This window comes from Anolis sagrei, chromosome 6 (assembly GCF_037176765.1).
Source record: "Anolis sagrei isolate rAnoSag1 chromosome 6, rAnoSag1.mat, whole genome shotgun sequence".
Lineage (NCBI taxonomy): Eukaryota > Metazoa > Chordata > Lepidosauria > Squamata > Dactyloidae > Anolis > Anolis sagrei.
Window position 1 is genome coordinate 3,633,858 of NC_090026.1, and position 20,019 is coordinate 3,653,876.

The 20,019-nt window shown below is 49.6% G+C and overlaps 2 protein-coding genes across 3 annotated transcripts in view; both read right to left on the reverse strand.

Annotated features, from left to right (window-relative positions):
* Window positions 1-1,081: 1,081 nt before the first annotated feature.
* LOC137097330 (nuclear pore complex-interacting protein family member B11-like) overlaps window positions 1,082-20,019 on the reverse strand; it is a 39,783-nt gene continuing 20,845 nt past the window's right edge. The window contains exon 2 of the mRNA XM_067469682.1: window positions 1,082-12,970. Coding sequence (XP_067325783.1) covers window positions 10,936-12,183 — 1,248 coding nt within the window. The 5' untranslated portion in view covers window positions 12,184-12,970 and the 3' untranslated portion in view covers window positions 1,082-10,935. The remainder of the gene's footprint in view (window positions 12,971-20,019) is intronic.
* NLGN2 (neuroligin 2) overlaps window positions 14,969-20,019 on the reverse strand; it is a 152,617-nt gene continuing 147,566 nt past the window's right edge. For both annotated transcript variants that reach the window (XM_067469681.1, XM_067469680.1), the window contains one exon: window positions 14,969-16,242. In XM_067469681.1, the coding sequence (XP_067325782.1) occupies window positions 15,429-16,242 (814 nt within the window). In that variant the 3' untranslated portion in view covers window positions 14,969-15,428. The remainder of the gene's footprint in view (window positions 16,243-20,019) is intronic.

The window sequence follows — 20,019 nt, forward strand, 5'->3', positions numbered from 1 at the left end:
CTTGGGTCACAGAACTCCCGCAACCAAAAGAAAATACTAGAATGGTTTGATGGGCATTGACCTTGGGTTTGGGAGTTGTAGTTTACCTACATCCAGAGAGCACTGATGTATCTGGACCAAACTTGGCATGAATACTCAATATGCCTAAATGTGGACACTGGTGCGATTTGGTGAGGATAGACCTTGACATTTGGGAGTTGCAGTGGCTGGGATTTATAGTTCACCTATAATCAAAGAGCATTCTGAACTCCACCAATGATGGAATTGAACCAAACTTGGATCAATTGTGCTACTGTTCTGAATCGTAATGAAAATATCTGATCTGACTCAAAAAATGATGGATCTGGGGCAAACTCTACATGAATACTCCATATGCCCAAATGTGAAAACTGGTAGAGTCTGGGGGAAATAGACCTTGACATTTGGGAGTTGTAGTTGTTGGGATTTATAGTTCACCTATAATCAAAGAGCATTCTGAACTCCACCAGTGATAGAATTGGGCCAAACTTCCCACACGGAACCCCCATGACCAACAGAAGATACTGTATTTTCTAATTGTCTTTGGCGACCCCTCTGACACCCCTTCGTGACCCCCCCCCCAGCGGTCCCGACCCCCAGGTTGAGAAACACTGATATATAGTATCCCTACTTTGCGGATTTTCACTTTTCGCGGGTGGTCCTGGAACGTAACACCCGCGATAAGTGAGGGAACACTGTATTGGGATTTCGGGAATGAAGGGCACCATCTTGGACTGGACAACTGGACCAATGGACAATGGAAACCATGATGTATTCCCAAACCAAACAAGCTGTGCTTTTCTCCGCTGGTGGATAGGCCCAAAACAGTGCAGTCGATGCTTCTGGGTGCGCAGGAATGATAAAATTGGGGGGGAAACACACAGATTTTGGGGTCGGGGGGCATTTGGCAACAGTGTAAGGCGTTGACATCTCTCAACCGACGTCGAAACTTGCATTCGGCTCCTTGGCACAGAATTTTTTGTCCCATTTCAGGCAGACCCCCCCCCCCCAGCAAACCCAACCTTAATTCCCCCCCCCCTCTTCCCAAGCCCTCCCTCCAAAAATTAAATTAAAATAAAAAATATTCCCCTCCTCCCCATTTACTCCTATCCGAGTTTGCTGAGTTTGGCACAGATTTATTTTGTTTTTTTGTCCCCTCGGTTTGTTTGTTTATATTTTTTTTTACAAAATAATTGTTTTCCTTTTTTAAAAAAATGGATTATCTCTATATATATATTTATATTTATAATAAATTCATCTGCTTCATCTCTTCTCTTTTTTTTAGAAAAAGGAAACCAACTCGAAAGCATCGTAAAGTTAGACGGAGTCTCCGCATGGCTTAGGACGACAAAACTCCGCGACACCCACCCACCCCCATAAACCTCCCCCCAAAACCTTTGTGTTTCTCTTTTGTTTTTCCCTCTAATGCAAGTATGGGCAAACTTCGTCGCTTAAGCTGAGTGCTGGGCCCATAACCAACGTTAGGCTCTGTTGCCTGTGCAGAGTGCAAGGAAGCTTTCTCTACAGCAAGCCTGGGCCAACTTGGGCCCTCCCTCCAGGTGTTTTGGACTCCAACTCCCAAAATTCCTAACAGCCTCAGGCCCTTTCCTTTTCCCCCTCAGCTGCTTAAACCTTTGTTTATATTCGGAAGGACAAAACGAGGGACTTCCTTTCCGAATCCCGGGTGAGCCCCCATTATTTGCTTAAGCGGTTGAGGGGCAGAAGGAAAGGTCCTGAGGCTGTTAGGAATTGTGGGAGTTGGAGTCCAAAACACCTAGAGAGATGAAGTTTGCAGCTGAGTGCTGGGTCCATAACCAACGTTAGGCTCTGTTGCCTGTGCAGAGTGCAAGGAAGCTTTCTCTACAGCAGGCATGGGCCAACTTGGGGCCCTCCTTCCAGGTGTTTTGGACTCCAACTCCCACAATTCCTAACAGCTTCAGGCTCTTTCCTTTCCCCCCTCAGCCGCTTAAACCTTTGTTTATATTCGGAAGGACAAAACGAGGGACTTCCTTTCCGAATCCCGGGTGAGCCCCCATTATTTGCTTAAGCGGTTGAGGGGCAGAAGGAAAGGTCCTGAGGCTGTTAGGAATTGTGGGAGTTGGAGTCCAAAACACCTAGAGAGATGAAGTTTGCAGCTGAGTGCTGGGTCCATAACCAACGTTAGGCTCTGTTGCCTGTGCAGAGTGCAAGGAAGCTTTCTCTACAGCAGGCATGGGCCAACTTGGGGCCCTCCTTCCAGGTGTTTTGGACTCCAACTCCCACAATTCCTAACAGCTTCAGGCTCTTTCCTTTCCCCCCTCAGCCGCTTAAACCTTTGTTTATATTCGGAAGGACAAAACGAGGGACTTCCTTTCCGAATCCCGGGTGAGCCCCCATTATTTGCTTAAGCGGTTGAGGGGCAGAAGGAAAGGTCCTGAGGCTGTTAGGAATTGTGGGAGTTGGAGTCCAAAACACCTAGAGAGATGAAGTTTGCAGCTGAGTGCTGGGTCCATAACCAACGTTAGGCTCTGTTGCCTGTGCAGAGTGCAAGGAAGCTTTCTCTACAGCAGGCATGGGCCAACTTGGGGCCCTCCTTCCAGGTGTTTTGGACTCCAACTCCCACAATTCCTAACAGCTTCAGGCTCTTTCCTTTCCCCCCTCAGCCGCTTAAACCTTTGTTTATATTCGGAAGGACAAAACGAGGGACTTCCTTTCCGAATCCCGGGTGAGCCCCCATTATTTGCTTAAGCGGTTGAGGGGCAGAAGGAAAGGTCCTGAGGCTGTTAGGAATTGTGGGAGTTGGAGTCCAAAACACCTAGAGAGATGAAGTTTGCAGCTGAGTGCTGGGTCCATAACCAACGTTAGGCTCTGTTGCCTGTGCAGAGTGCAAGGAAGCTTTCTCTACAGCAGGCATGGGCCAACTTGGGGCCCTCCTTCCAGGTGTTTTGGACTCCAACTCCCACAATTCCTAACAGCTTCAGGCTCTTTCCTTTCCCCCCTCAGCCGCTTAAACCTTTGTTTATATTCGGAAGGACAAAACGAGGGACTTCCTTTCCGAATCCCGGGTGAGCCCCCATTATTTGCTTAAGCGGTTGAGGGGCAGAAGGAAAGGTCCTGAGGCTGTTAGGAATTGTGGGAGTTGGAGTCCAAAACACCTAGAGAGATGAAGTTTGCAGCTGAGTGCTGGGTCCATAACCAACGTTAGGCTCTGTTGCCTGTGCAGAGTGCAAGGAAGCTTTCTCTACAGCAGGCATGGGCCAACTTTGGCCCTCCCTCCAGGTGTTTTGGACTCCAACTCCCACAATTCCTAACAGCCTCAGGCTCTTTCCTTTCCCCCCTCAGCCGCTTAAACCTTTGTTTACATTCGGAAGGACAAAACGATGGACTTCCTTTCCGAATCCCGGATGAGCCCCCATTATTTGCTTAAGTGGTTGAGGGGCAGAAGGAAAGGTCCTGAGGCTGTTAGGAATTGTGGGAGTTGGAGTCCAAAACACCTAGAGAGATGAAGTTTGCAGCTGAGTGCTGGGCCCATAACCAACGTTAGACTCTGTTGCCTGTGCGGAGTGCAAGGAAGCTTTCTCTACAGCCAACTTGGGGCCCTCCTTCCAGGTGTTTTGGACTCCAACTCCCACAATTCCTAACAGCTTCAGGCTCTTTCCTTTCCCCCCTCAGCCGCTTAAACCTTTGTTTATATTCGGAAGGACAAAACGAGGGACTTCCTTTCCGAATCCCGGGTGAGCCCCCATTATTTGCTTAAGCGGTTGAGGGGCAGAAGGAAAGGTCCTGAGGCTGTTAGGAATTGTGGGAGTTGGAGTCCAAAACACCTAGAGAGATGAAGTTTGCAGCTGAGTGCTGGGTCCATAACCAACGTTAGGCTCTGTTGCCTGTGCAGAGTGCAAGGAAGCTTTCTCTACAGCAGGCATGGGCCAACTTGGGGCCCTCCTTCCAGGTGTTTTGGACTCCAACTCCCACAATTCCTAACAGCTTCAGGCTCTTTCCTTTCCCCCCTCAGCCGCTTAAACCTTTGTTTATATTCGGAAGGACAAAACGAGGGACTTCCTTTCCGAATCCCGGGTGAGCCCCCATTATTTGCTTAAGCGGTTGAGGGGCAGAAGGAAAGGTCCTGAGGCTGTTAGGAATTGTGGGAGTTGGAGTCCAAAACACCTAGAGAGATGAAGTTTGCAGCTGAGTGCTGGGTCCATAACCAACGTTAGGCTCTGTTGCCTGTGCAGAGTGCAAGGAAGCTTTCTCTACAGCAGGCATGGGCCAACTTGGGGCCCTCCTTCCAGGTGTTTTGGACTCCAACTCCCACAATTCCTAACAGCTTCAGGCTCTTTCCTTTCCCCCCTCAGCCGCTTAAACCTTTGTTTATATTCGGAAGGACAAAACGAGGGACTTCCTTTCCGAATCCCGGGTGAGCCCCCATTATTTGCTTAAGCGGTTGAGGGGCAGAAGGAAAGGTCCTGAGGCTGTTAGGAATTGTGGGAGTTGGAGTCCAAAACACCTAGAGAGATGAAGTTTGCAGCTGAGTGCTGGGTCCATAACCAACGTTAGGCTCTGTTGCCTGTGCAGAGTGCAAGGAAGCTTTCTCTACAGCAGGCATGGGCCAACTTTGGCCCTCCCTCCAGGTGTTTTGGACTCCAACTCCCACAATTCCTAACAGCCTCAGGCTCTTTCCTTTCCCCCCTCAGCCGCTTAAACCTTTGTTTACATTCGGAAGGACAAAACGATGGACTTCCTTTCCGAATCCCGGATGAGCCCCCATTATTTGCTTAAGTGGTTGAGGGGCAGAAGGAAAGGTCCTGAGGCTGTTAGGAATTGTGGGAGTTGGAGTCCAAAACACCTAGAGAGATGAAGTTTGCAGCTGAGTGCTGGGCCCATAACCAACGTTAGACTCTGTTGCCTGTGCGGAGTGCAAGGAAGCTTTCTCTACAGCCAACTTGGGGCCCTCCTTCCAGGTGTTTTGGACTCCAACTCCCACAATTCCTAACAGCTTCAGGCTCTTTCCTTTCCCCCCTCAGCCGCTTAAACCTTTGTTTATATTCGGAAGGACAAAACGAGGGACTTCCTTTCCGAATCCCGGGTGAGCCCCCATTATTTGCTTAAGCGGTTGAGGGGCAGAAGGAAAGGTCCTGAGGCTGTTAGGAATTGTGGGAGTTGGAGTCCAAAACACCTAGAGAGATGAAGTTTGCAGCTGAGTGCTGGGTCCATAACCAACGTTAGGCTCTGTTGCCTGTGCAGAGTGCAAGGAAGCTTTCTCTACAGCAGGCATGGGCCAACTTTGGCCCTCCCTCCAGGTGTTTTGGACTCCAACTCCCACAATTCCTAACAGCCTCAGGCTCTTTCCTTTCCCCCCTCAGCCGCTTAAACCTTTGTTTACATTCGGAAGGACAAAACGATGGACTTCCTTTCCGAATCCCGGATGAGCCCCCATTATTTGCTTAAGTGGTTGAGGGGCAGAAGGAAAGGTCCTGAGGCTGTTAGGAATTGTGGGAGTTGGAGTCCAAAACACCTAGAGAGATGAAGTTTGCAGCTGAGTGCTGGGCCCATAACCAACGTTAGACTCTGTTGCCTGTGCGGAGTGCAAGGAAGCTTTCTCTACAGCCAACTTGGGGCCCTCCTTCCAGGTGTTTTGGACTCCAACTCCCACAATTCCTAACAGCTTCAGGCTCTTTCCTTTCCCCCCTCAGCCGCTTAAACCTTTGTTTATATTCGGAAGGACAAAACGAGGGACTTCCTTTCCGAATCCCGGGTGAGCCCCCATTATTTGCTTAAGCGGTTGAGGGGCAGAAGGAAAGGTCCTGAGGCTGTTAGGAATTGTGGGAGTTGGAGTCCAAAACACCTAGAGAGATGAAGTTTGCAGCTGAGTGCTGGGTCCATAACCAACGTTAGGCTCTGTTGCCTGTGCAGAGTGCAAGGAAGCTTTCTCTACAGCAGGCATGGGCCAACTTTGGCCCTCCCTCCAGGTGTTTTGGACTCCAACTCCCACAATTCCTAACAGCCTCAGGCTCTTTCCTTTCCCCCCTCAGCCGCTTAAACCTTTGTTTACATTCGGAAGGACAAAACGATGGACTTCCTTTCCGAATCCCGGATGAGCCCCCATTATTTGCTTAAGTGGTTGAGGGGCAGAAGGAAAGGTCCTGAGGCTGTTAGGAATTGTGGGAGTTGGAGTCCAAAACACCTAGAGAGATGAAGTTTGCAGCTGAGTGCTGGGCCCATAACCAACGTTAGACTCTGTTGCCTGTGCGGAGTGCAAGGAAGCTTTCTCTACAGCCAACTTGGGGCCCTCCTTCCAGGTGTTTTGGACTCCAACTCCCACAATTCCTAACAGCTTCAGGCTCTTTCCTTTCCCCCCTCAGCCGCTTAAACCTTTGTTTATATTCGGAAGGACAAAACGAGGGACTTCCTTTCCGAATCCCGGGTGAGCCCCCATTATTTGCTTAAGCGGTTGAGGGGCAGAAGGAAAGGTCCTGAGGCTGTTAGGAATTGTGGGAGTTGGAGTCCAAAACACCTAGAGAGATGAAGTTTGCAGCTGAGTGCTGGGTCCATAACCAACGTTAGGCTCTGTTGCCTGTGCAGAGTGCAAGGAAGCTTTCTCTACAGCAGGCATGGGCCAACTTTGGCCCTCCCTCCAGGTGTTTTGGACTCCAACTCCCACAATTCCTAACAGCCTCAGGCTCTTTCCTTTCCCCCCTCAGCCGCTTAAACCTTTGTTTACATTCGGAAGGACAAAACGATGGACTTCCTTTCCGAATCCCGGATGAGCCCCCATTATTTGCTTAAGTGGTTGAGGGGCAGAAGGAAAGGTCCTGAGGCTGTTAGGAATTGTGGGAGTTGGAGTCCAAAACACCTAGAGAGATGAAGTTTGCAGCTGAGTGCTGGGCCCATAACCAACGTTAGACTCTGTTGCCTGTGCGGAGTGCAAGGAAGCTTTCTCTACAGCCAACTTGGGGCCCTCCTTCCAGGTGTTTTGGACTCCAACTCCCACAATTCCTAACAGCTTCAGGCTCTTTCCTTTCCCCCCTCAGCCGCTTAAACCTTTGTTTATATTCGGAAGGACAAAACGAGGGACTTCCTTTCCGAATCCCGGGTGAGCCCCCATTATTTGCTTAAGCGGTTGAGGGGCAGAAGGAAAGGTCCTGAGGCTGTTAGGAATTGTGGGAGTTGGAGTCCAAAACACCTAGAGAGATGAAGTTTGCAGCTGAGTGCTGGGTCCATAACCAACGTTAGGCTCTGTTGCCTGTGCAGAGTGCAAGGAAGCTTTCTCTACAGCAGGCATGGGCCAACTTTGGCCCTCCCTCCAGGTGTTTTGGACTCCAACTCCCACAATTCCTAACAGCCTCAGGCTCTTTCCTTTCCCCCCTCAGCCGCTTAAACCTTTGTTTACATTCGGAAGGACAAAACGATGGACTTCCTTTCCGAATCCCGGATGAGCCCCCATTATTTGCTTAAGTGGTTGAGGGGCAGAAGGAAAGGTCCTGAGGCTGTTAGGAATTGTGGGAGTTGGAGTCCAAAACACCTAGAGAGATGAAGTTTGCAGCTGAGTGCTGGGCCCATAACCAACGTTAGACTCTGTTGCCTGTGCGGAGTGCAAGGAAGCTTTCTCTACAGCCAACTTGGGGCCCTCCTTCCAGGTGTTTTGGACTCCAACTCCCACAATTCCTAACAGCTTCAGGCTCTTTCCTTTCCCCCCTCAGCCGCTTAAACCTTTGTTTATATTCGGAAGGACAAAACGAGGGACTTCCTTTCCGAATCCCGGATGAGCCCCCATTATTTGCTTAAGCGGTTGAGGGGCAGAAGGAAAGGTCCTGAGGCTGTTAGGAATTGTGGGAGTTGGAGTCCAAAACACCTAGAGAGATGAAGTTTGCAGCTGAGTGCTGGGTCCATAACCAACGTTAGGCTCTGTTGCCTGTGCAGAGTGCAAGGAAGCTTTCTCTACAGCAGGCATGGGCCAACTTTGGCCCTCCCTCCAGGTGTTTTGGACTCCAACTCCCACAATTCCTAACAGCCTCAGGCTCTTTCCTTTCCCCCCTCAGCCGCTTAAACCTTTGTTTACATTCGGAAGGACAAAACGATGGACTTCCTTTCCGAATCCCGGATGAGCCCCCATTATTTGCTTAAGTGGTTGAGGGGCAGAAGGAAAGGTCCTGAGGCTGTTAGGAATTGTGGGAGTTGGAGTCCAAAACACCTAGAGAGATGAAGTTTGCAGCTGAGTGCTGGGTCCATAACCAACGTTAGGCTCTGTTGCCTGTGCAGAGTGCAAGGAAGCTTTCTCTACAGCAGGCATGGGCCAACTTTGGCCCTCCCTCCAGGTGTTTTGGACTCCAACTCCCACAATTCCTAACAGCTTCAGGCTCTTTCCTTTCCCCCCTCAGCCGCTTAAACCTTTGTTTACATTCGGAAGGACAAAACGAGGGACTACCTTTCCGAATCCCGGATGAGCCCCCATTATTTGCTTAAGTGGTTGAGGGGCAGAAGGAAAGGTCCTGAGGCTGTTAGGAATTGTGGGAGTTGGAGTCCAAAACACCTAGAGAGACGAAATTTGCCCATATCTGCTCTAATGGAATATATATATATATATATATATATATATATATATTCCTTTAAAAAGAAAAGAAAGCAACGCCTAAAATGGAGAAATGAAAATTCCACAAGAACGAAAATGGCCGAGGCACGAGAACCGAGGAAGGCAACAGCAGAGAGAAAAAGTTCAGAAGTATGTGCTTTTTTTGTTCCAAAACATTACAGGCTGCCCTCCATATTGGTGACTTTGACTGTTTGTAATGTATATTTTTTTTCCATCTTGCCCTAAACTCCAGCAAACATGGAGAGCTGGCTGTAAAAGGAATTGCTATTCCCTTCTTTGTGTCTGATGGGATTCCAGAAAGTGTGGCAACCTTGGATCTAACGCAAAGAGAAGGAACGGAGGATGGGATGGGTCCATAGGGAATGACCATCTTACATTACAGGCTGCCCTCCATATTTGTGGTTTAGATTCATATGTTTGTTTGTTTTTAATGTATAGTTTTTCCATCTTGCCCTGAACTCCAGCGAATGTGGAGGGCTGGCTGTAAAAGGAATTGCAATTTCCGTCTTTTCTGTCTGATGGGATTCCATCAGACCTTGGGTCTAACAGAAAGAGAGGGATTCCAGAAAGTGTGGCAACCTTGGATATTACGCAAGGAGAAGGAACGGAATGGCAGTAAGCAGACAGACTTTGATGCTGCGTGGCCATTCAATGTTAATCAAGGTGGCCAGTGGCAACATTCACACCTGCCTCCAATAGACAAGATTTCTTTCTCCCACCCTGGACATTTCACAGGACTGCTGTGATTCACCTCCCAACAAAGGATTCCCTCAAGTATTAAGCAGCCAGAACTTGAAGCTGCAAGGCCATTCAGTGCTAATGAAGGTGGCCAATTGCAACATTCACACCTGCCTCCAACAGACGAGAGTTCTTTCTCCCACCCTGGACATTTCACAGGACTGCTGTGAGTCACCTCCCAACAAAGGATTCCCCCAAGTATTAAGCAGCCAGAACTTGAAGCTGCAAGGCCATTCAGTGTTAATCAAGGCGGCCAATTGCAACATTCACACTTGCCTCCAACAGACAAGAGTTCTTTCTCCCACCCTGGACATTTCACAGGACTGCTGTGAGTCACCTCCCAACAAAGGATTCCCTCAAGTATTAAGCAGCCAGAACTTGAAGCTGCAAGGCCATTCAGTGCTAATCAAGGCGGCCAATTGCAACATTCACACCTGCCTCCAACAGACAAGAGTTCTTTCTCCCACCCTGGACATTTCACAGGACTGCTGTGATTCACCTCCCAACAAAGGATTCCCCCAAGTATTAAGCAGTCAGAACATGAAGCTGCAAGGCCATTCAGTGCTAATCAAGGCGGCCAATTGCAACATTAACACCTGCCTCCAACAGACAAGAGTTCTTTCTCCCACCCTGGACATTATTCCAACCCCACTTGCTTCATTTCCAACAGGCCTCTGAAGAAACCTCTGAAGATGCTAGCCACAGATGCACGCAAAACGTCAGGAGAGAACGTTGTGAGTTTTTCGGGCTGCAAGGCCCTGTTCCTGAAGCATTCCCTCCTGATATTTTGCCTGCATCTGTGGCTAATGGAATCTTCAGAGGCAACCTTGGATCTTACGCAAAGAGAAGGAATGGAGGATGGGACGGGTCCATAGGGAATGACCATCTTCCTCGGAAGGGATCTGTGTGGCTGCGTCAAGGAGACAATGCATTCACGACATGGGATATTTGGAGTGTTGGGACCATGTGTGTATCTGGCGCAATGCAAAGAAGCAACCAAGGAATGGCTTCTGGAGTTGGGGAGGGTGGCATGTAGGCTCTAAGCCAGGCATGGGCAAACTTTCTAACTTGGGGGCCGCACGATGTGCCGGAGCAGTGTGGATGGAACAGGAGGGAGGGGGTTCTTCCCAAGCCCCCTCCCTGCCCTTTCCTCCTCTTCCTCTTCTCTTTCGGAGGCAAAAAGTGAAGGAAGGACAGGAAACGTTTGGATCAGGATGAGATAGTAGGCAGGAGAGATAAAGTATATCCATTAGACCCTGTATTGCCTCCTCCCGATATAGAATCCTAGAGTGGGAAGGGACCCCCAAGGACCATCCAGTCCAGCCCCCTGCCATGCAAGAAGGCACAATCAAAGCACTCCCGACAGATAGCCTCTGTGGAAAAGCCTCCAGAGAAGGAGACACCACCTTACTCTAAGGTAGCCTATGCCGCTCTCCAACAGCTCTTACTCTCAGGAAGTTCTTTCTAATCTTTTCAGTCGAAGCTCTTTCCCATTTGAACCCATGGCTCTCTTGTGCCCTGGTCTCTAGAGAAGCAGAAAGTCAGTTTTCTCCCTCCTCCTCCTCAATGGGACACCCTTTGAAATCTTGAAACATGGTTCTCATGATCCTCCGCTATCTTCTCTTTCTCCCCAGGAGAAAAGGAGGAATGAAAAAGAGAAGGAAGGAAGGAATAGAAAGATGGATGGAAGGAAGAAGAAAGAGAGAGGGAAGGGAGGAGGGAGGAAGAAAGAGAGAAGGAAGAAAAAACAAAGGGGAAGGAAGGAGAAAGAAAGAAGTAAGGAAGGACGAAAGGGTGAAAAGAAAAGAGGAAGGGAGGAAGAAAGAGAGAAGGAAGGAAAAACAAAGGGGAAGGAAGGAAGGTGAAAGACAGGGGGCAAGGAGGGAGGAAAGAAAGAAAGAAAGAAAGAAAGAAGGAAGGAAGCCAGGACATAAGGATGGAAAGGGAGGAGGAAGGGAGAAAGAGAGATGGAAGTAAGGAAGGAAGGAAAGGAGGAAGGAAAAAGAGAAGGAAGGAAGAATGGAATAGAAAGATGGATGGAAGGAAGGAAGGGTGGAAGGGGAGGGAAGCGAAGGAGGAAAGGGAGAAAGAAGGAAAGACAAAAGGGAATGAAGGAGAAAGAGAGGGAAGGAGGGAGAAAAGAGGGAAGGAAGGACAAAAGGGTGGAAGGGGAGGAGGGAGGGAGAAAGAGGGAGGGAAGAAAGGAAGGAAAGGAGGAAGGGAAAAGAGAAGAAAGAAAGGAATAGAAAGATGGATAGATGGATGGATGGAAGGAAGGGTGGAAGGGGAGGTAAGGGAGGGAGGAAAGAAGGAAAGAGAAAAGGGAAGGAAGGAAGAAGAAAAGAGGGAAGGAAGGACAAAAGGGTGGAAGGGGAGGAGGGAGGGAGAAAGAGGGAAGGAAGGAAGGAAAGGATGAAAGAAAAAGAGAAGGAATGAAGAAAGGAATAGAAAGATGGATGGATGGATGGATGGAAGGAGGGGTGGAAGGGGAGGAAAGGGAGGAAGGAAAGAGAGAAAGAAGAAAAGACAAAAGGGAAGAAAGGAAAGAGACAGAGGGTAGGAAAGAGGGAAGGAAGGACAAAAAGGTGGAAGGGGAGGAGGGAAGAAGAAAGAAGGAGGGAAGGAAGGAGGGAGGGAGGGAAGACAGAATAAGCAAAGGAAGGAAGGAAGCAACTGAAAAATGAATGGATGGAAGGGTGGAAGGGGAGGGAAGGGAGGGAGGAAAGAGAGAAAGAAGGAAAGACAAAAGGGAAGGAGAAAGAGAGAGAGGGAAGGAGGGAGGAAAGAGGGAAGGAAGGATAAAAGGGTAGAAGGGGAGGAGGGAGAGAGAAGGGGGGGGGAGGAGACAAAAAAGAGAGCATGAAGGAAAGATAGGATGACAAGAGAGAGAAAGGCCTGAGAAAAGAGCCTAAGGGGTCACATCCAGCTCCTGGGCCTGGGTTTACCCATACTTGTTCTAGGTCCTCCAGATACCCATTTTCTTTCCCCAAGAAAAGGGTGATCACGGCACCAACTCCACCATTGGGAAGAGACTCTAAAAGCCAGTCTTCCCACCTTCTGGCCAGGCTGAAAGACACAATCCAAGCCCTCCTGACAGACGTCTATCTGGCCTCATAGCATATAATTTGAGAACACAGAAATGCTGGACCACTCTCACAACCACCATATCAGACTACACAGAGAAACCATTGAAATCCACAAGAAGCATGTGGACAATTTCAACAGAAAGGAGGAAACCATGAAAATGAACACAATCTGGCTACCAGTATTAAAAAAACTCTAAAATTACAACAGCACAACAACAGAGAGTAAACAATCAGGCATATTGAATCACCTCTCAACAAAAGATTCCCCCAGGCACTGCCAAGCCATCAAATGCTAATTAAGGTGGTTGTGAGAGTGGTCCAGTATTTCTGTGTTCTCAAATAATATGCTGTGTCAAATGCTAATTAAGGTGGTCAGTTGAAACATTCACACCTAGCTCCAGCAGACAAGAGTCCTTTGTCCCACCCTGGTCATTCCACAGATATATAAACCCATTTTCCTACTTCCAACAGACCTCACTACCTCTGAGGATGCTTGCCATAGATGCAGGTGAAACGTCAGGAGAAAATGCCTCTAGAACATGGCCATATAACCCGGAAAAACCTACAACAACCCAGTGATTCCGGCGATGAAAGCTTTCGACAATACAATATTCTTAAATGCTCAATGCAAGTTTTAGTTCATTTACTGCAATGCTGGACATTTGGGGACTCTTTCCAAATCCCCAACCCAGGAGAATCAATTCTACCGTCCAACAGCTCCTGCCTTAAGGAGGTTCTTTGGAGGAGAAGGGGAGAAAATGCTGATTTAGGAACAAATAATGGGGTTGGGGGGGGGGGATTTTGGAGATGCTGCATTCTCCAGACCAGAAGGCAAGCGGGAGTCCAAAGCCAATCTGCAGCACTGATCCCTTTCCTTGCCTAACGCTTACGAAAAATAATAAAGGCAAACATGCATTGCGTTCTCTATTGGCGGCTCTTTCTCGGTTTGTAAACACTTCCCCTCGTCCCCTTTCCCAGTTTGCGACCTCTTGTTTTGTTTTGGAAAGGTGAAAAGTTGCCACAATTGGCAATCCTCTGGGACAGTGGTTCTCAACCTTGCTAATGCCGTGACCCCTTAATGCCGTTCCATATGTTGTGGTGACCCCCCAACCATAATATTGTTTTCGTTGCCACTTGATACCTGTCATTTTAGTACGGTTATAAATTGTAATGTAAATATCCGATATGCAGGATGTATTTTCATTCACTGGACTAAACTGAGAACAAATACCCAATATGCCCAAATGTGAATGCTAGTGGGGTTGGGGGAGGATTGATTTTGTAATTTGGGAGTTGTAGTTGCTGGGATTTATAGTTCACCTATAATCAAAAAGCATTCTGAACTCCACCAGCGATGGATTTAAACTGAACTTGGCACAAAGAACTCCCATGACCAACAGAAAACACGGGAAAGTTTTTATGGGCATTGGCCTTGAGATTGGGAGTTGTAGTTCACCTATATCCAGAGGAGTGCTGTGGATTCATGCAGTGATGGATCTGGACCAAACTAGGCATGAATACTCAGGGTTCGGTGGGCAGTGTCCTTTGGTTTTGGAGTTGTAGTCCACCTACATCCAGAGATCACTGTGGACTCAAACAATGATGGATCTGGGGCAAACTCTACAGGAATACTCCATATGCCCAAATGTGAACACTGGTAGAGTCTGGGGAAAATAGACCTTGACATTTGGGAGTTGTAGTTGTTGGGATTTATAGTTCACCTACAATCAAAGAGCCTTCTGAACTCGACCAACAATAGAATTGGGTCAGACTTCCCACACAGAATCCCAATGACCACCAGAAAATACTATGTTTTCTGATGGTCTTTGGCGACCCCTTTGACACCCCCTCACGACACCCTCAGGGGTCCCGACCCCCAGGTTGAGAAACACTGCTCTGGGAGGAACTATATCTTGGTAAAACTATGCATCGTTGTGTTCCAGAAGACCAACGAATGGTGACCAAAATGTTTGCCATGAAGGAGGAGGCATTGGAGAGTATGCCAAAGGGACAAGGCGGAGGCGGCCCACTTCTCTCTCTGGACTGTGCTAAGAAGGCACTGTGATGTGACCTCCTGCCCCCCTGGGAAGGACAGAAGGGGGGCCGACCCATCTTCCCTGCTCAGTGACCTTCTTCCACCCCACAACGCCATCGCTCCCTTGGAATGACATTACGACGCAAGCGCAAAAGTATACAGAATGGAAGAGGATTGACCTTTTGTCCTTATGCTAACTCCTTCTCGGCTACAAAGGAATATTCGGCAATGCCCGGAATGTGCCGTGGACTGAATGTGGTTCTCCTCCTCACTGAAAGAAAACGCGGGTGCTATTCTCTTCGCTCTCCCATTTCATTGTTGACTTCTCCATTACCCTCTGAGCAAACCCAGTCGCGTGTCTCGTGACGTGAACCATTTGAGCAATAGAGCGGCTGCCTTTCCCAACAAGGTGAACCGAGGACGGGGCGTTCTTGCTCTCGGCCCCTGCCCAGCCCCCCCCCCTCCACCCATATCATAGGTTGTCTTCACCATCCGGAGGAGAGGAAATGAAGACAAGATTGCAGGTTTACTTTTCCAACCGCTGCTTTTGCCTGAACCCCAGACCCACAGTTGGAATGGCACCGGGTTTCCTGTGATCTGTCCAAATCAGAGATGTTTCACTTCCTCGTCATTCCCCTTTGGCGACCCCGAAAGGACCCCGGTCTCAACGTCACCTCTATTTCTCTCATTTTCTCGCTCTGCTTGAACAGGGGACCGATCCTCCATGCGGCCCGTTTCTGGCCTCCAAGGGTGGGCATCAAACCGAGAGCGGGCAGAGCACCGCCGGACCCTGCGGATGGAAGGAGAGGGGGGTCTCGGCCTCTCCCCCCCCCGCCCCCTTGCCATTCCCCTCCCCGCGCACAGAATGTTATACAAAAGACCCGTCCAACATGGCGGGGAAAGGCGCCTCCCTCCTTCCGGGCAGCGGGGCGAGGACCCCCACCGCTGCTGCCGGGCGGCCGAAAGGGTACAGAGGGGAGGGCGACTATACGCGGGTGGTGGAATGAGGGTGGGGGAGCGTGTTATTGTGTCCGGTGGGGAAGGTGTTGAAGGGGTGCAGGGCTTGCATGCCCGTGATCGTGCTGGGGATCATGGTGATGGTGTTGGGGGTCATCAGGGGGACGTCGTCCGGGGCCCGGCGAAGGGCCAGGGTGTAGTCGGGGGGGCAGGCGGGGCGCAGGATCTCGTGGGGCCGCAGGGGCTCCAGGTCGTGGGCGTCGTGCTCCGAGTGCTTGATCTGGAGGGACATGATCTCCTCCTCCTGCCCGCCGTGCACAAGGTCGTTGGCCGCGCTGCGCTGGGGGCTGAGCCGCCGCCCGCTCCGCAGTTCGTGCCGCTTGTCCCGCTTGTAGTAGAGGGCGGCGAAGGCCAGGATGTTGAGGAAGAGGAGGGAGGCCCCCACGGCCACCGTGACGCTCAGCTCCGTGGAGTAGTCCCGCGAGTCTCCCGGAAAGGGCACGTAGCGCTGCGGCCGCACCACGTCGTCCTCGTCCACGGGGAGCGTGGGCATGGGTCGGCGGGTGGTCAGCGGCCCCGTGCTGGGCCAGCGGGTGACGGCCGGCGGGATGCGGGTGGTGGTGGAGGTGTAGGGGGGCTCGTGGAGGTTGTGGAGGTGGGGCACCAGCTCCAGCCAGAAGGCCACCTTGTTGGCCCGGTAGTTGTCGCGCACCCGGGGCTTGAGGCCGATGTGGAGGTACTGCTTGTCTTTCGTGTTGAACTTGGTCCAGACCACCTCCTCGAAGCGGTTGGGCTTGGTGTGGATGAACTTGGTGTCCTGCGGAACCGGCTGGTTTGGATCTCTGAGGAAACCAGGGAGACACAGAGGTAGGATATGGTTAACAACAACAACAACAACAACAACTAATAATAATAATAATAATAATAATAATAATAATTAACAAGGACAAAGTGGTGAGAAATCCACCCAGGAAATGACTTTCTAGCGTAGGCGTCGGCAAAGTTTGGCCCTCTGTGTGTTTTGGACTCCAACTCCCACAATTCCTAACAGCCTCAGGCTTAAGCAGCTGAGGGGGTAAAGGAAGGGGCCTGAGGCTGTTAGGAATTGTGGGAGTTGGAGTCCAAAACACCTGGAGGGAGGGTCCAACTCGGCCCTCCCTCCAGGGTTGGAATAATGTCCAGGGCGGGAGAAAGAACTCTTTTCAGTTAGAGGAAGGTGTGAATGTTGCAATTGGCCACCTTGATTAGCACTGAATGGCCTTGTAGCTTCAAGGTCTGGCTGCTTACTACATGGAGGAATCCTTTGTTGGGAGGTGACTCACAGCCGTCCTGTGAAATGTCCAGGGTGGGAGAAAGAACTCTTCTTAGTTAGAGGAAGGTGTGAATGTTGCAATTGGCCACCTTGATTAGCATTTGATGGTGTTGCGGCTTCAAGGTCTGGTTGCTTACTACCTGAAGGAATCCTTTGTTGGGAGGTGACTCACAGCCATCCTATGAAATGTCCAGGGTGGGAGCAAGAGCTCTTGTCTGCTTGAGGAAGGTGTGAATGTTGCAATTGGCCACCTTGATTAGCACTGAATGGCCTTGCAGCTTCAAGGTCTGGCTGCTTACTACCTGGGCGAATCCTTTGTTGGGAGGTGAATCACAGCAGTCCTGTGAAATGTCTAGGGTAGGAGAAAGAACTTTTGTCTGCTTGAGGAAGGTGTGAATGTTGCAATTGGCCACCTTGATTAGCACTCAATGGCCTTGCAGCTTCAGGGTCTGGCTGCTTACTGCCTGGGGGAATCCTTTTTCGGAGGTGAATCACAGTAGTCCTGTGAAATGTCAAGGGTGGGAGAAAGAGCTCTTGTTTGCTTGAGGCAGGTATAAATGTTGCAATTTGCAACCTTGATTAGCACTGAATAGCCGCAGCTTCAAGGTCTGGCTGCTTACTACCTGGGGGAAACCTTTGTTGGATTCCCCCAGGCATTTGCAATTGAATGGGCTTGCAGCTTCAAGGTCTGGCTACTTACTACCTGGGGGAATCCTTTGTTACATTCCCCCAGGCATTTGGAATTGAATGGGCTTGCAGCTTCAAGGTCTGGCTGCTTACTACCTGGGGGAATCCTTTGTTGGATTCCCCCAGGCATTTGGAATTGAATAGGCTTGCAGCTTCAAGGTCTGGCTGCTTACTACCTGGGGGAATCCTTTGTTGGATTCCCCCAGGCATTTGGAATTGAATGGGCTTGCAGCTTCAAGGTCTGGCTGCTTACTACCTGGGGGAATCCTTTGTTGGATTTCCCCAGGCATTCGGAATTGAATGGGCTTGCAGCTTAAAGGTCTGGCTGCTTACTACCTGGGGGAATCCTTTGTTGAATTCCCCCAGGCATTTGGAATTGAATGGGCTTGCAGCTTCAAGGTCTGGCTACTTACTACCTGGGGGAATCCTTTGTTGGATTCCCCCAGGCATTTGGAATTGAATGGGCTTGCAGCTTCAAGGTCTGGCTGCTTACTACCTGGGGGAATCCTTTGTTACATTCCCCCAGGCATTTGGAATTGAATGGGCTTGCAGCTTCAAGGTCTGGCTACTTACTACCTGGGGGAATCCTTTGTTGGGAGGTGACTCACAGCAGTCTAGTGATTCCTGCCATGAAAACTTTCGACAAGAGAATAGTAAGACTTTCCACTGAAAGAAACAGCTAGTCAGCCAGAAAAACTGACCCTACTCCCACTTCCAGAGAAAGGCTGAGAAGTGGCCCAAACATGGCGGCCAGAAGCCACACAATCTCACACCTGCTGCACCTGGATGTGCTGGAGTGGCCTGCAATAGTCGCTGACCCCATTCAGTTAGGGGAAAAAGCAATTGAGATACATCAAAGCAAAACACAACAGAACGGGACCGTTATTGAATAACCTTTCCCCACGGCAAATTCCGAAAGGTCTGCCTGCCACGGAGAAGCCACGGAGGGAACCAGTTGAGCCTTTCTAGAACAGGGAGCAGCCTCAAAGGCTGGGAAATCCTCCACGACTTAGATCTCTCCCATCTTTCTACCAGAACTTTCCGGCACTGCTGCGTCCGAGAATTACAGGCTTCTCACTCAGCCAAAGGTTTGGCTCAGCGTCGTCCTTTCTCACTCCCGGCTCCCTCGACATTTGCAGACAGCCCTTCCCTGCACTGCTTTGAAATCTCAATTCAACACTTCCTTGCTTTCCAAACATTTGGAATTGTCATTTAATATTGTTTGTACCCTTCTATAATTTGGTTATACAGTGTTCCCTCACTTTTTGCCGCGGTTACATTCCAGGACCTCCCGCAATAAGGGACACTATATTTATTTTAATATTTATACATTACTAGCCGTCCCCTGCCACGCGTTTCTGTGGCCCAGTCTGTGTATATGTCTGTGTATGTGTGTGTGACATCTCCAGTCCATCCCTTGTTTGGGTATCAGCCAGCACGTCAACGACTTAAATCAAGAAATAGTTTTCTAAGATCAACAGAGACAGTTGCTGGAACACCTCAGCAAGCGAGAGTCCAAAAGTGGCAGGTTCAAACCCAGAACCTCAACAAATGGCTGATACCAAATGAGAGACTCCCCCCTGGGCACACAGAGAGGAAATTACACTGCTTAGCCGATATTGCACCACCTGACATCTGCCGGGAAGTAGCAGCCAATAGTGAAAGGACCAAGGCAGTGACATCTCCAGCTCATCCCTTGTTTGGGTATCAGCCAACACGTCAATGACTTAAATTCAGAAATAGTTTTCTAAGATCTTCAGAGACAGATGCTGGAACACCTCAGCAAGCGAGAGTCCAAAAGTGGCAGGCTCAAACCCAGAATCTCAACAAATGGCTGATACCAAATGAGAGACTCCCCCCTGGGCACACAGAGAGGAAATTACACTGCTTAGCCGATATTGCACCACCTGACATCCGCCGGGAAGTAGCAGCCAATAGTGAAAGGACCAAGGCAGTGACATCTCCAGCTCATCCCTTGTTTGGGTATCAGCCAACACGTCAATGACTTAAATTCAGAAATAGTTTTCTAAGATCTTCAGAGACAGTTGCTGGAACACCTCAGCAAGCGAGAGTCCAAAAGTGGCAGGCTCAAACCCAGAACCTCAACCAATGGCTGATACCAAATGAGAGACTCCCCCCTGGGCACACAGAAGACGGGGTGACTTGGAAGGCGCTGAACAGACTGCGCTCTGGCACCACGAGATGCAGAGCCAACCTTCGGAAATGGGGCCACAAAGTGGAGTCCACGACATGCGAGTGCGGAGAAGAGCAAACCCCTGACCACCTGCTGCAATGCACCCTGAGCCCTGCCACATGCACAAGGGAGGACCTTCTTGCGGCAACACCAGAGGCACTCCAAGGGGCCAGAGACTGGTCAAAGGACATTTAATCAGCTACCAAGCTTGCAAATTCTGTTTTGTCTGTTTGTTTGTTTGTTTTTGTTAAAAATGTAATACAAATGTCTGATTGCTGATGACATGATAAATGTGTGTGTGTATATATGGGTGGGTGTATATATATATGTATATGTGTATATAAGTGGTTTTGTGCATGTGTTGTAATGTATTTTTTTTACTTTTGCCAATTGCAACATTCACACCTTCCACTAACTGACAAGAGT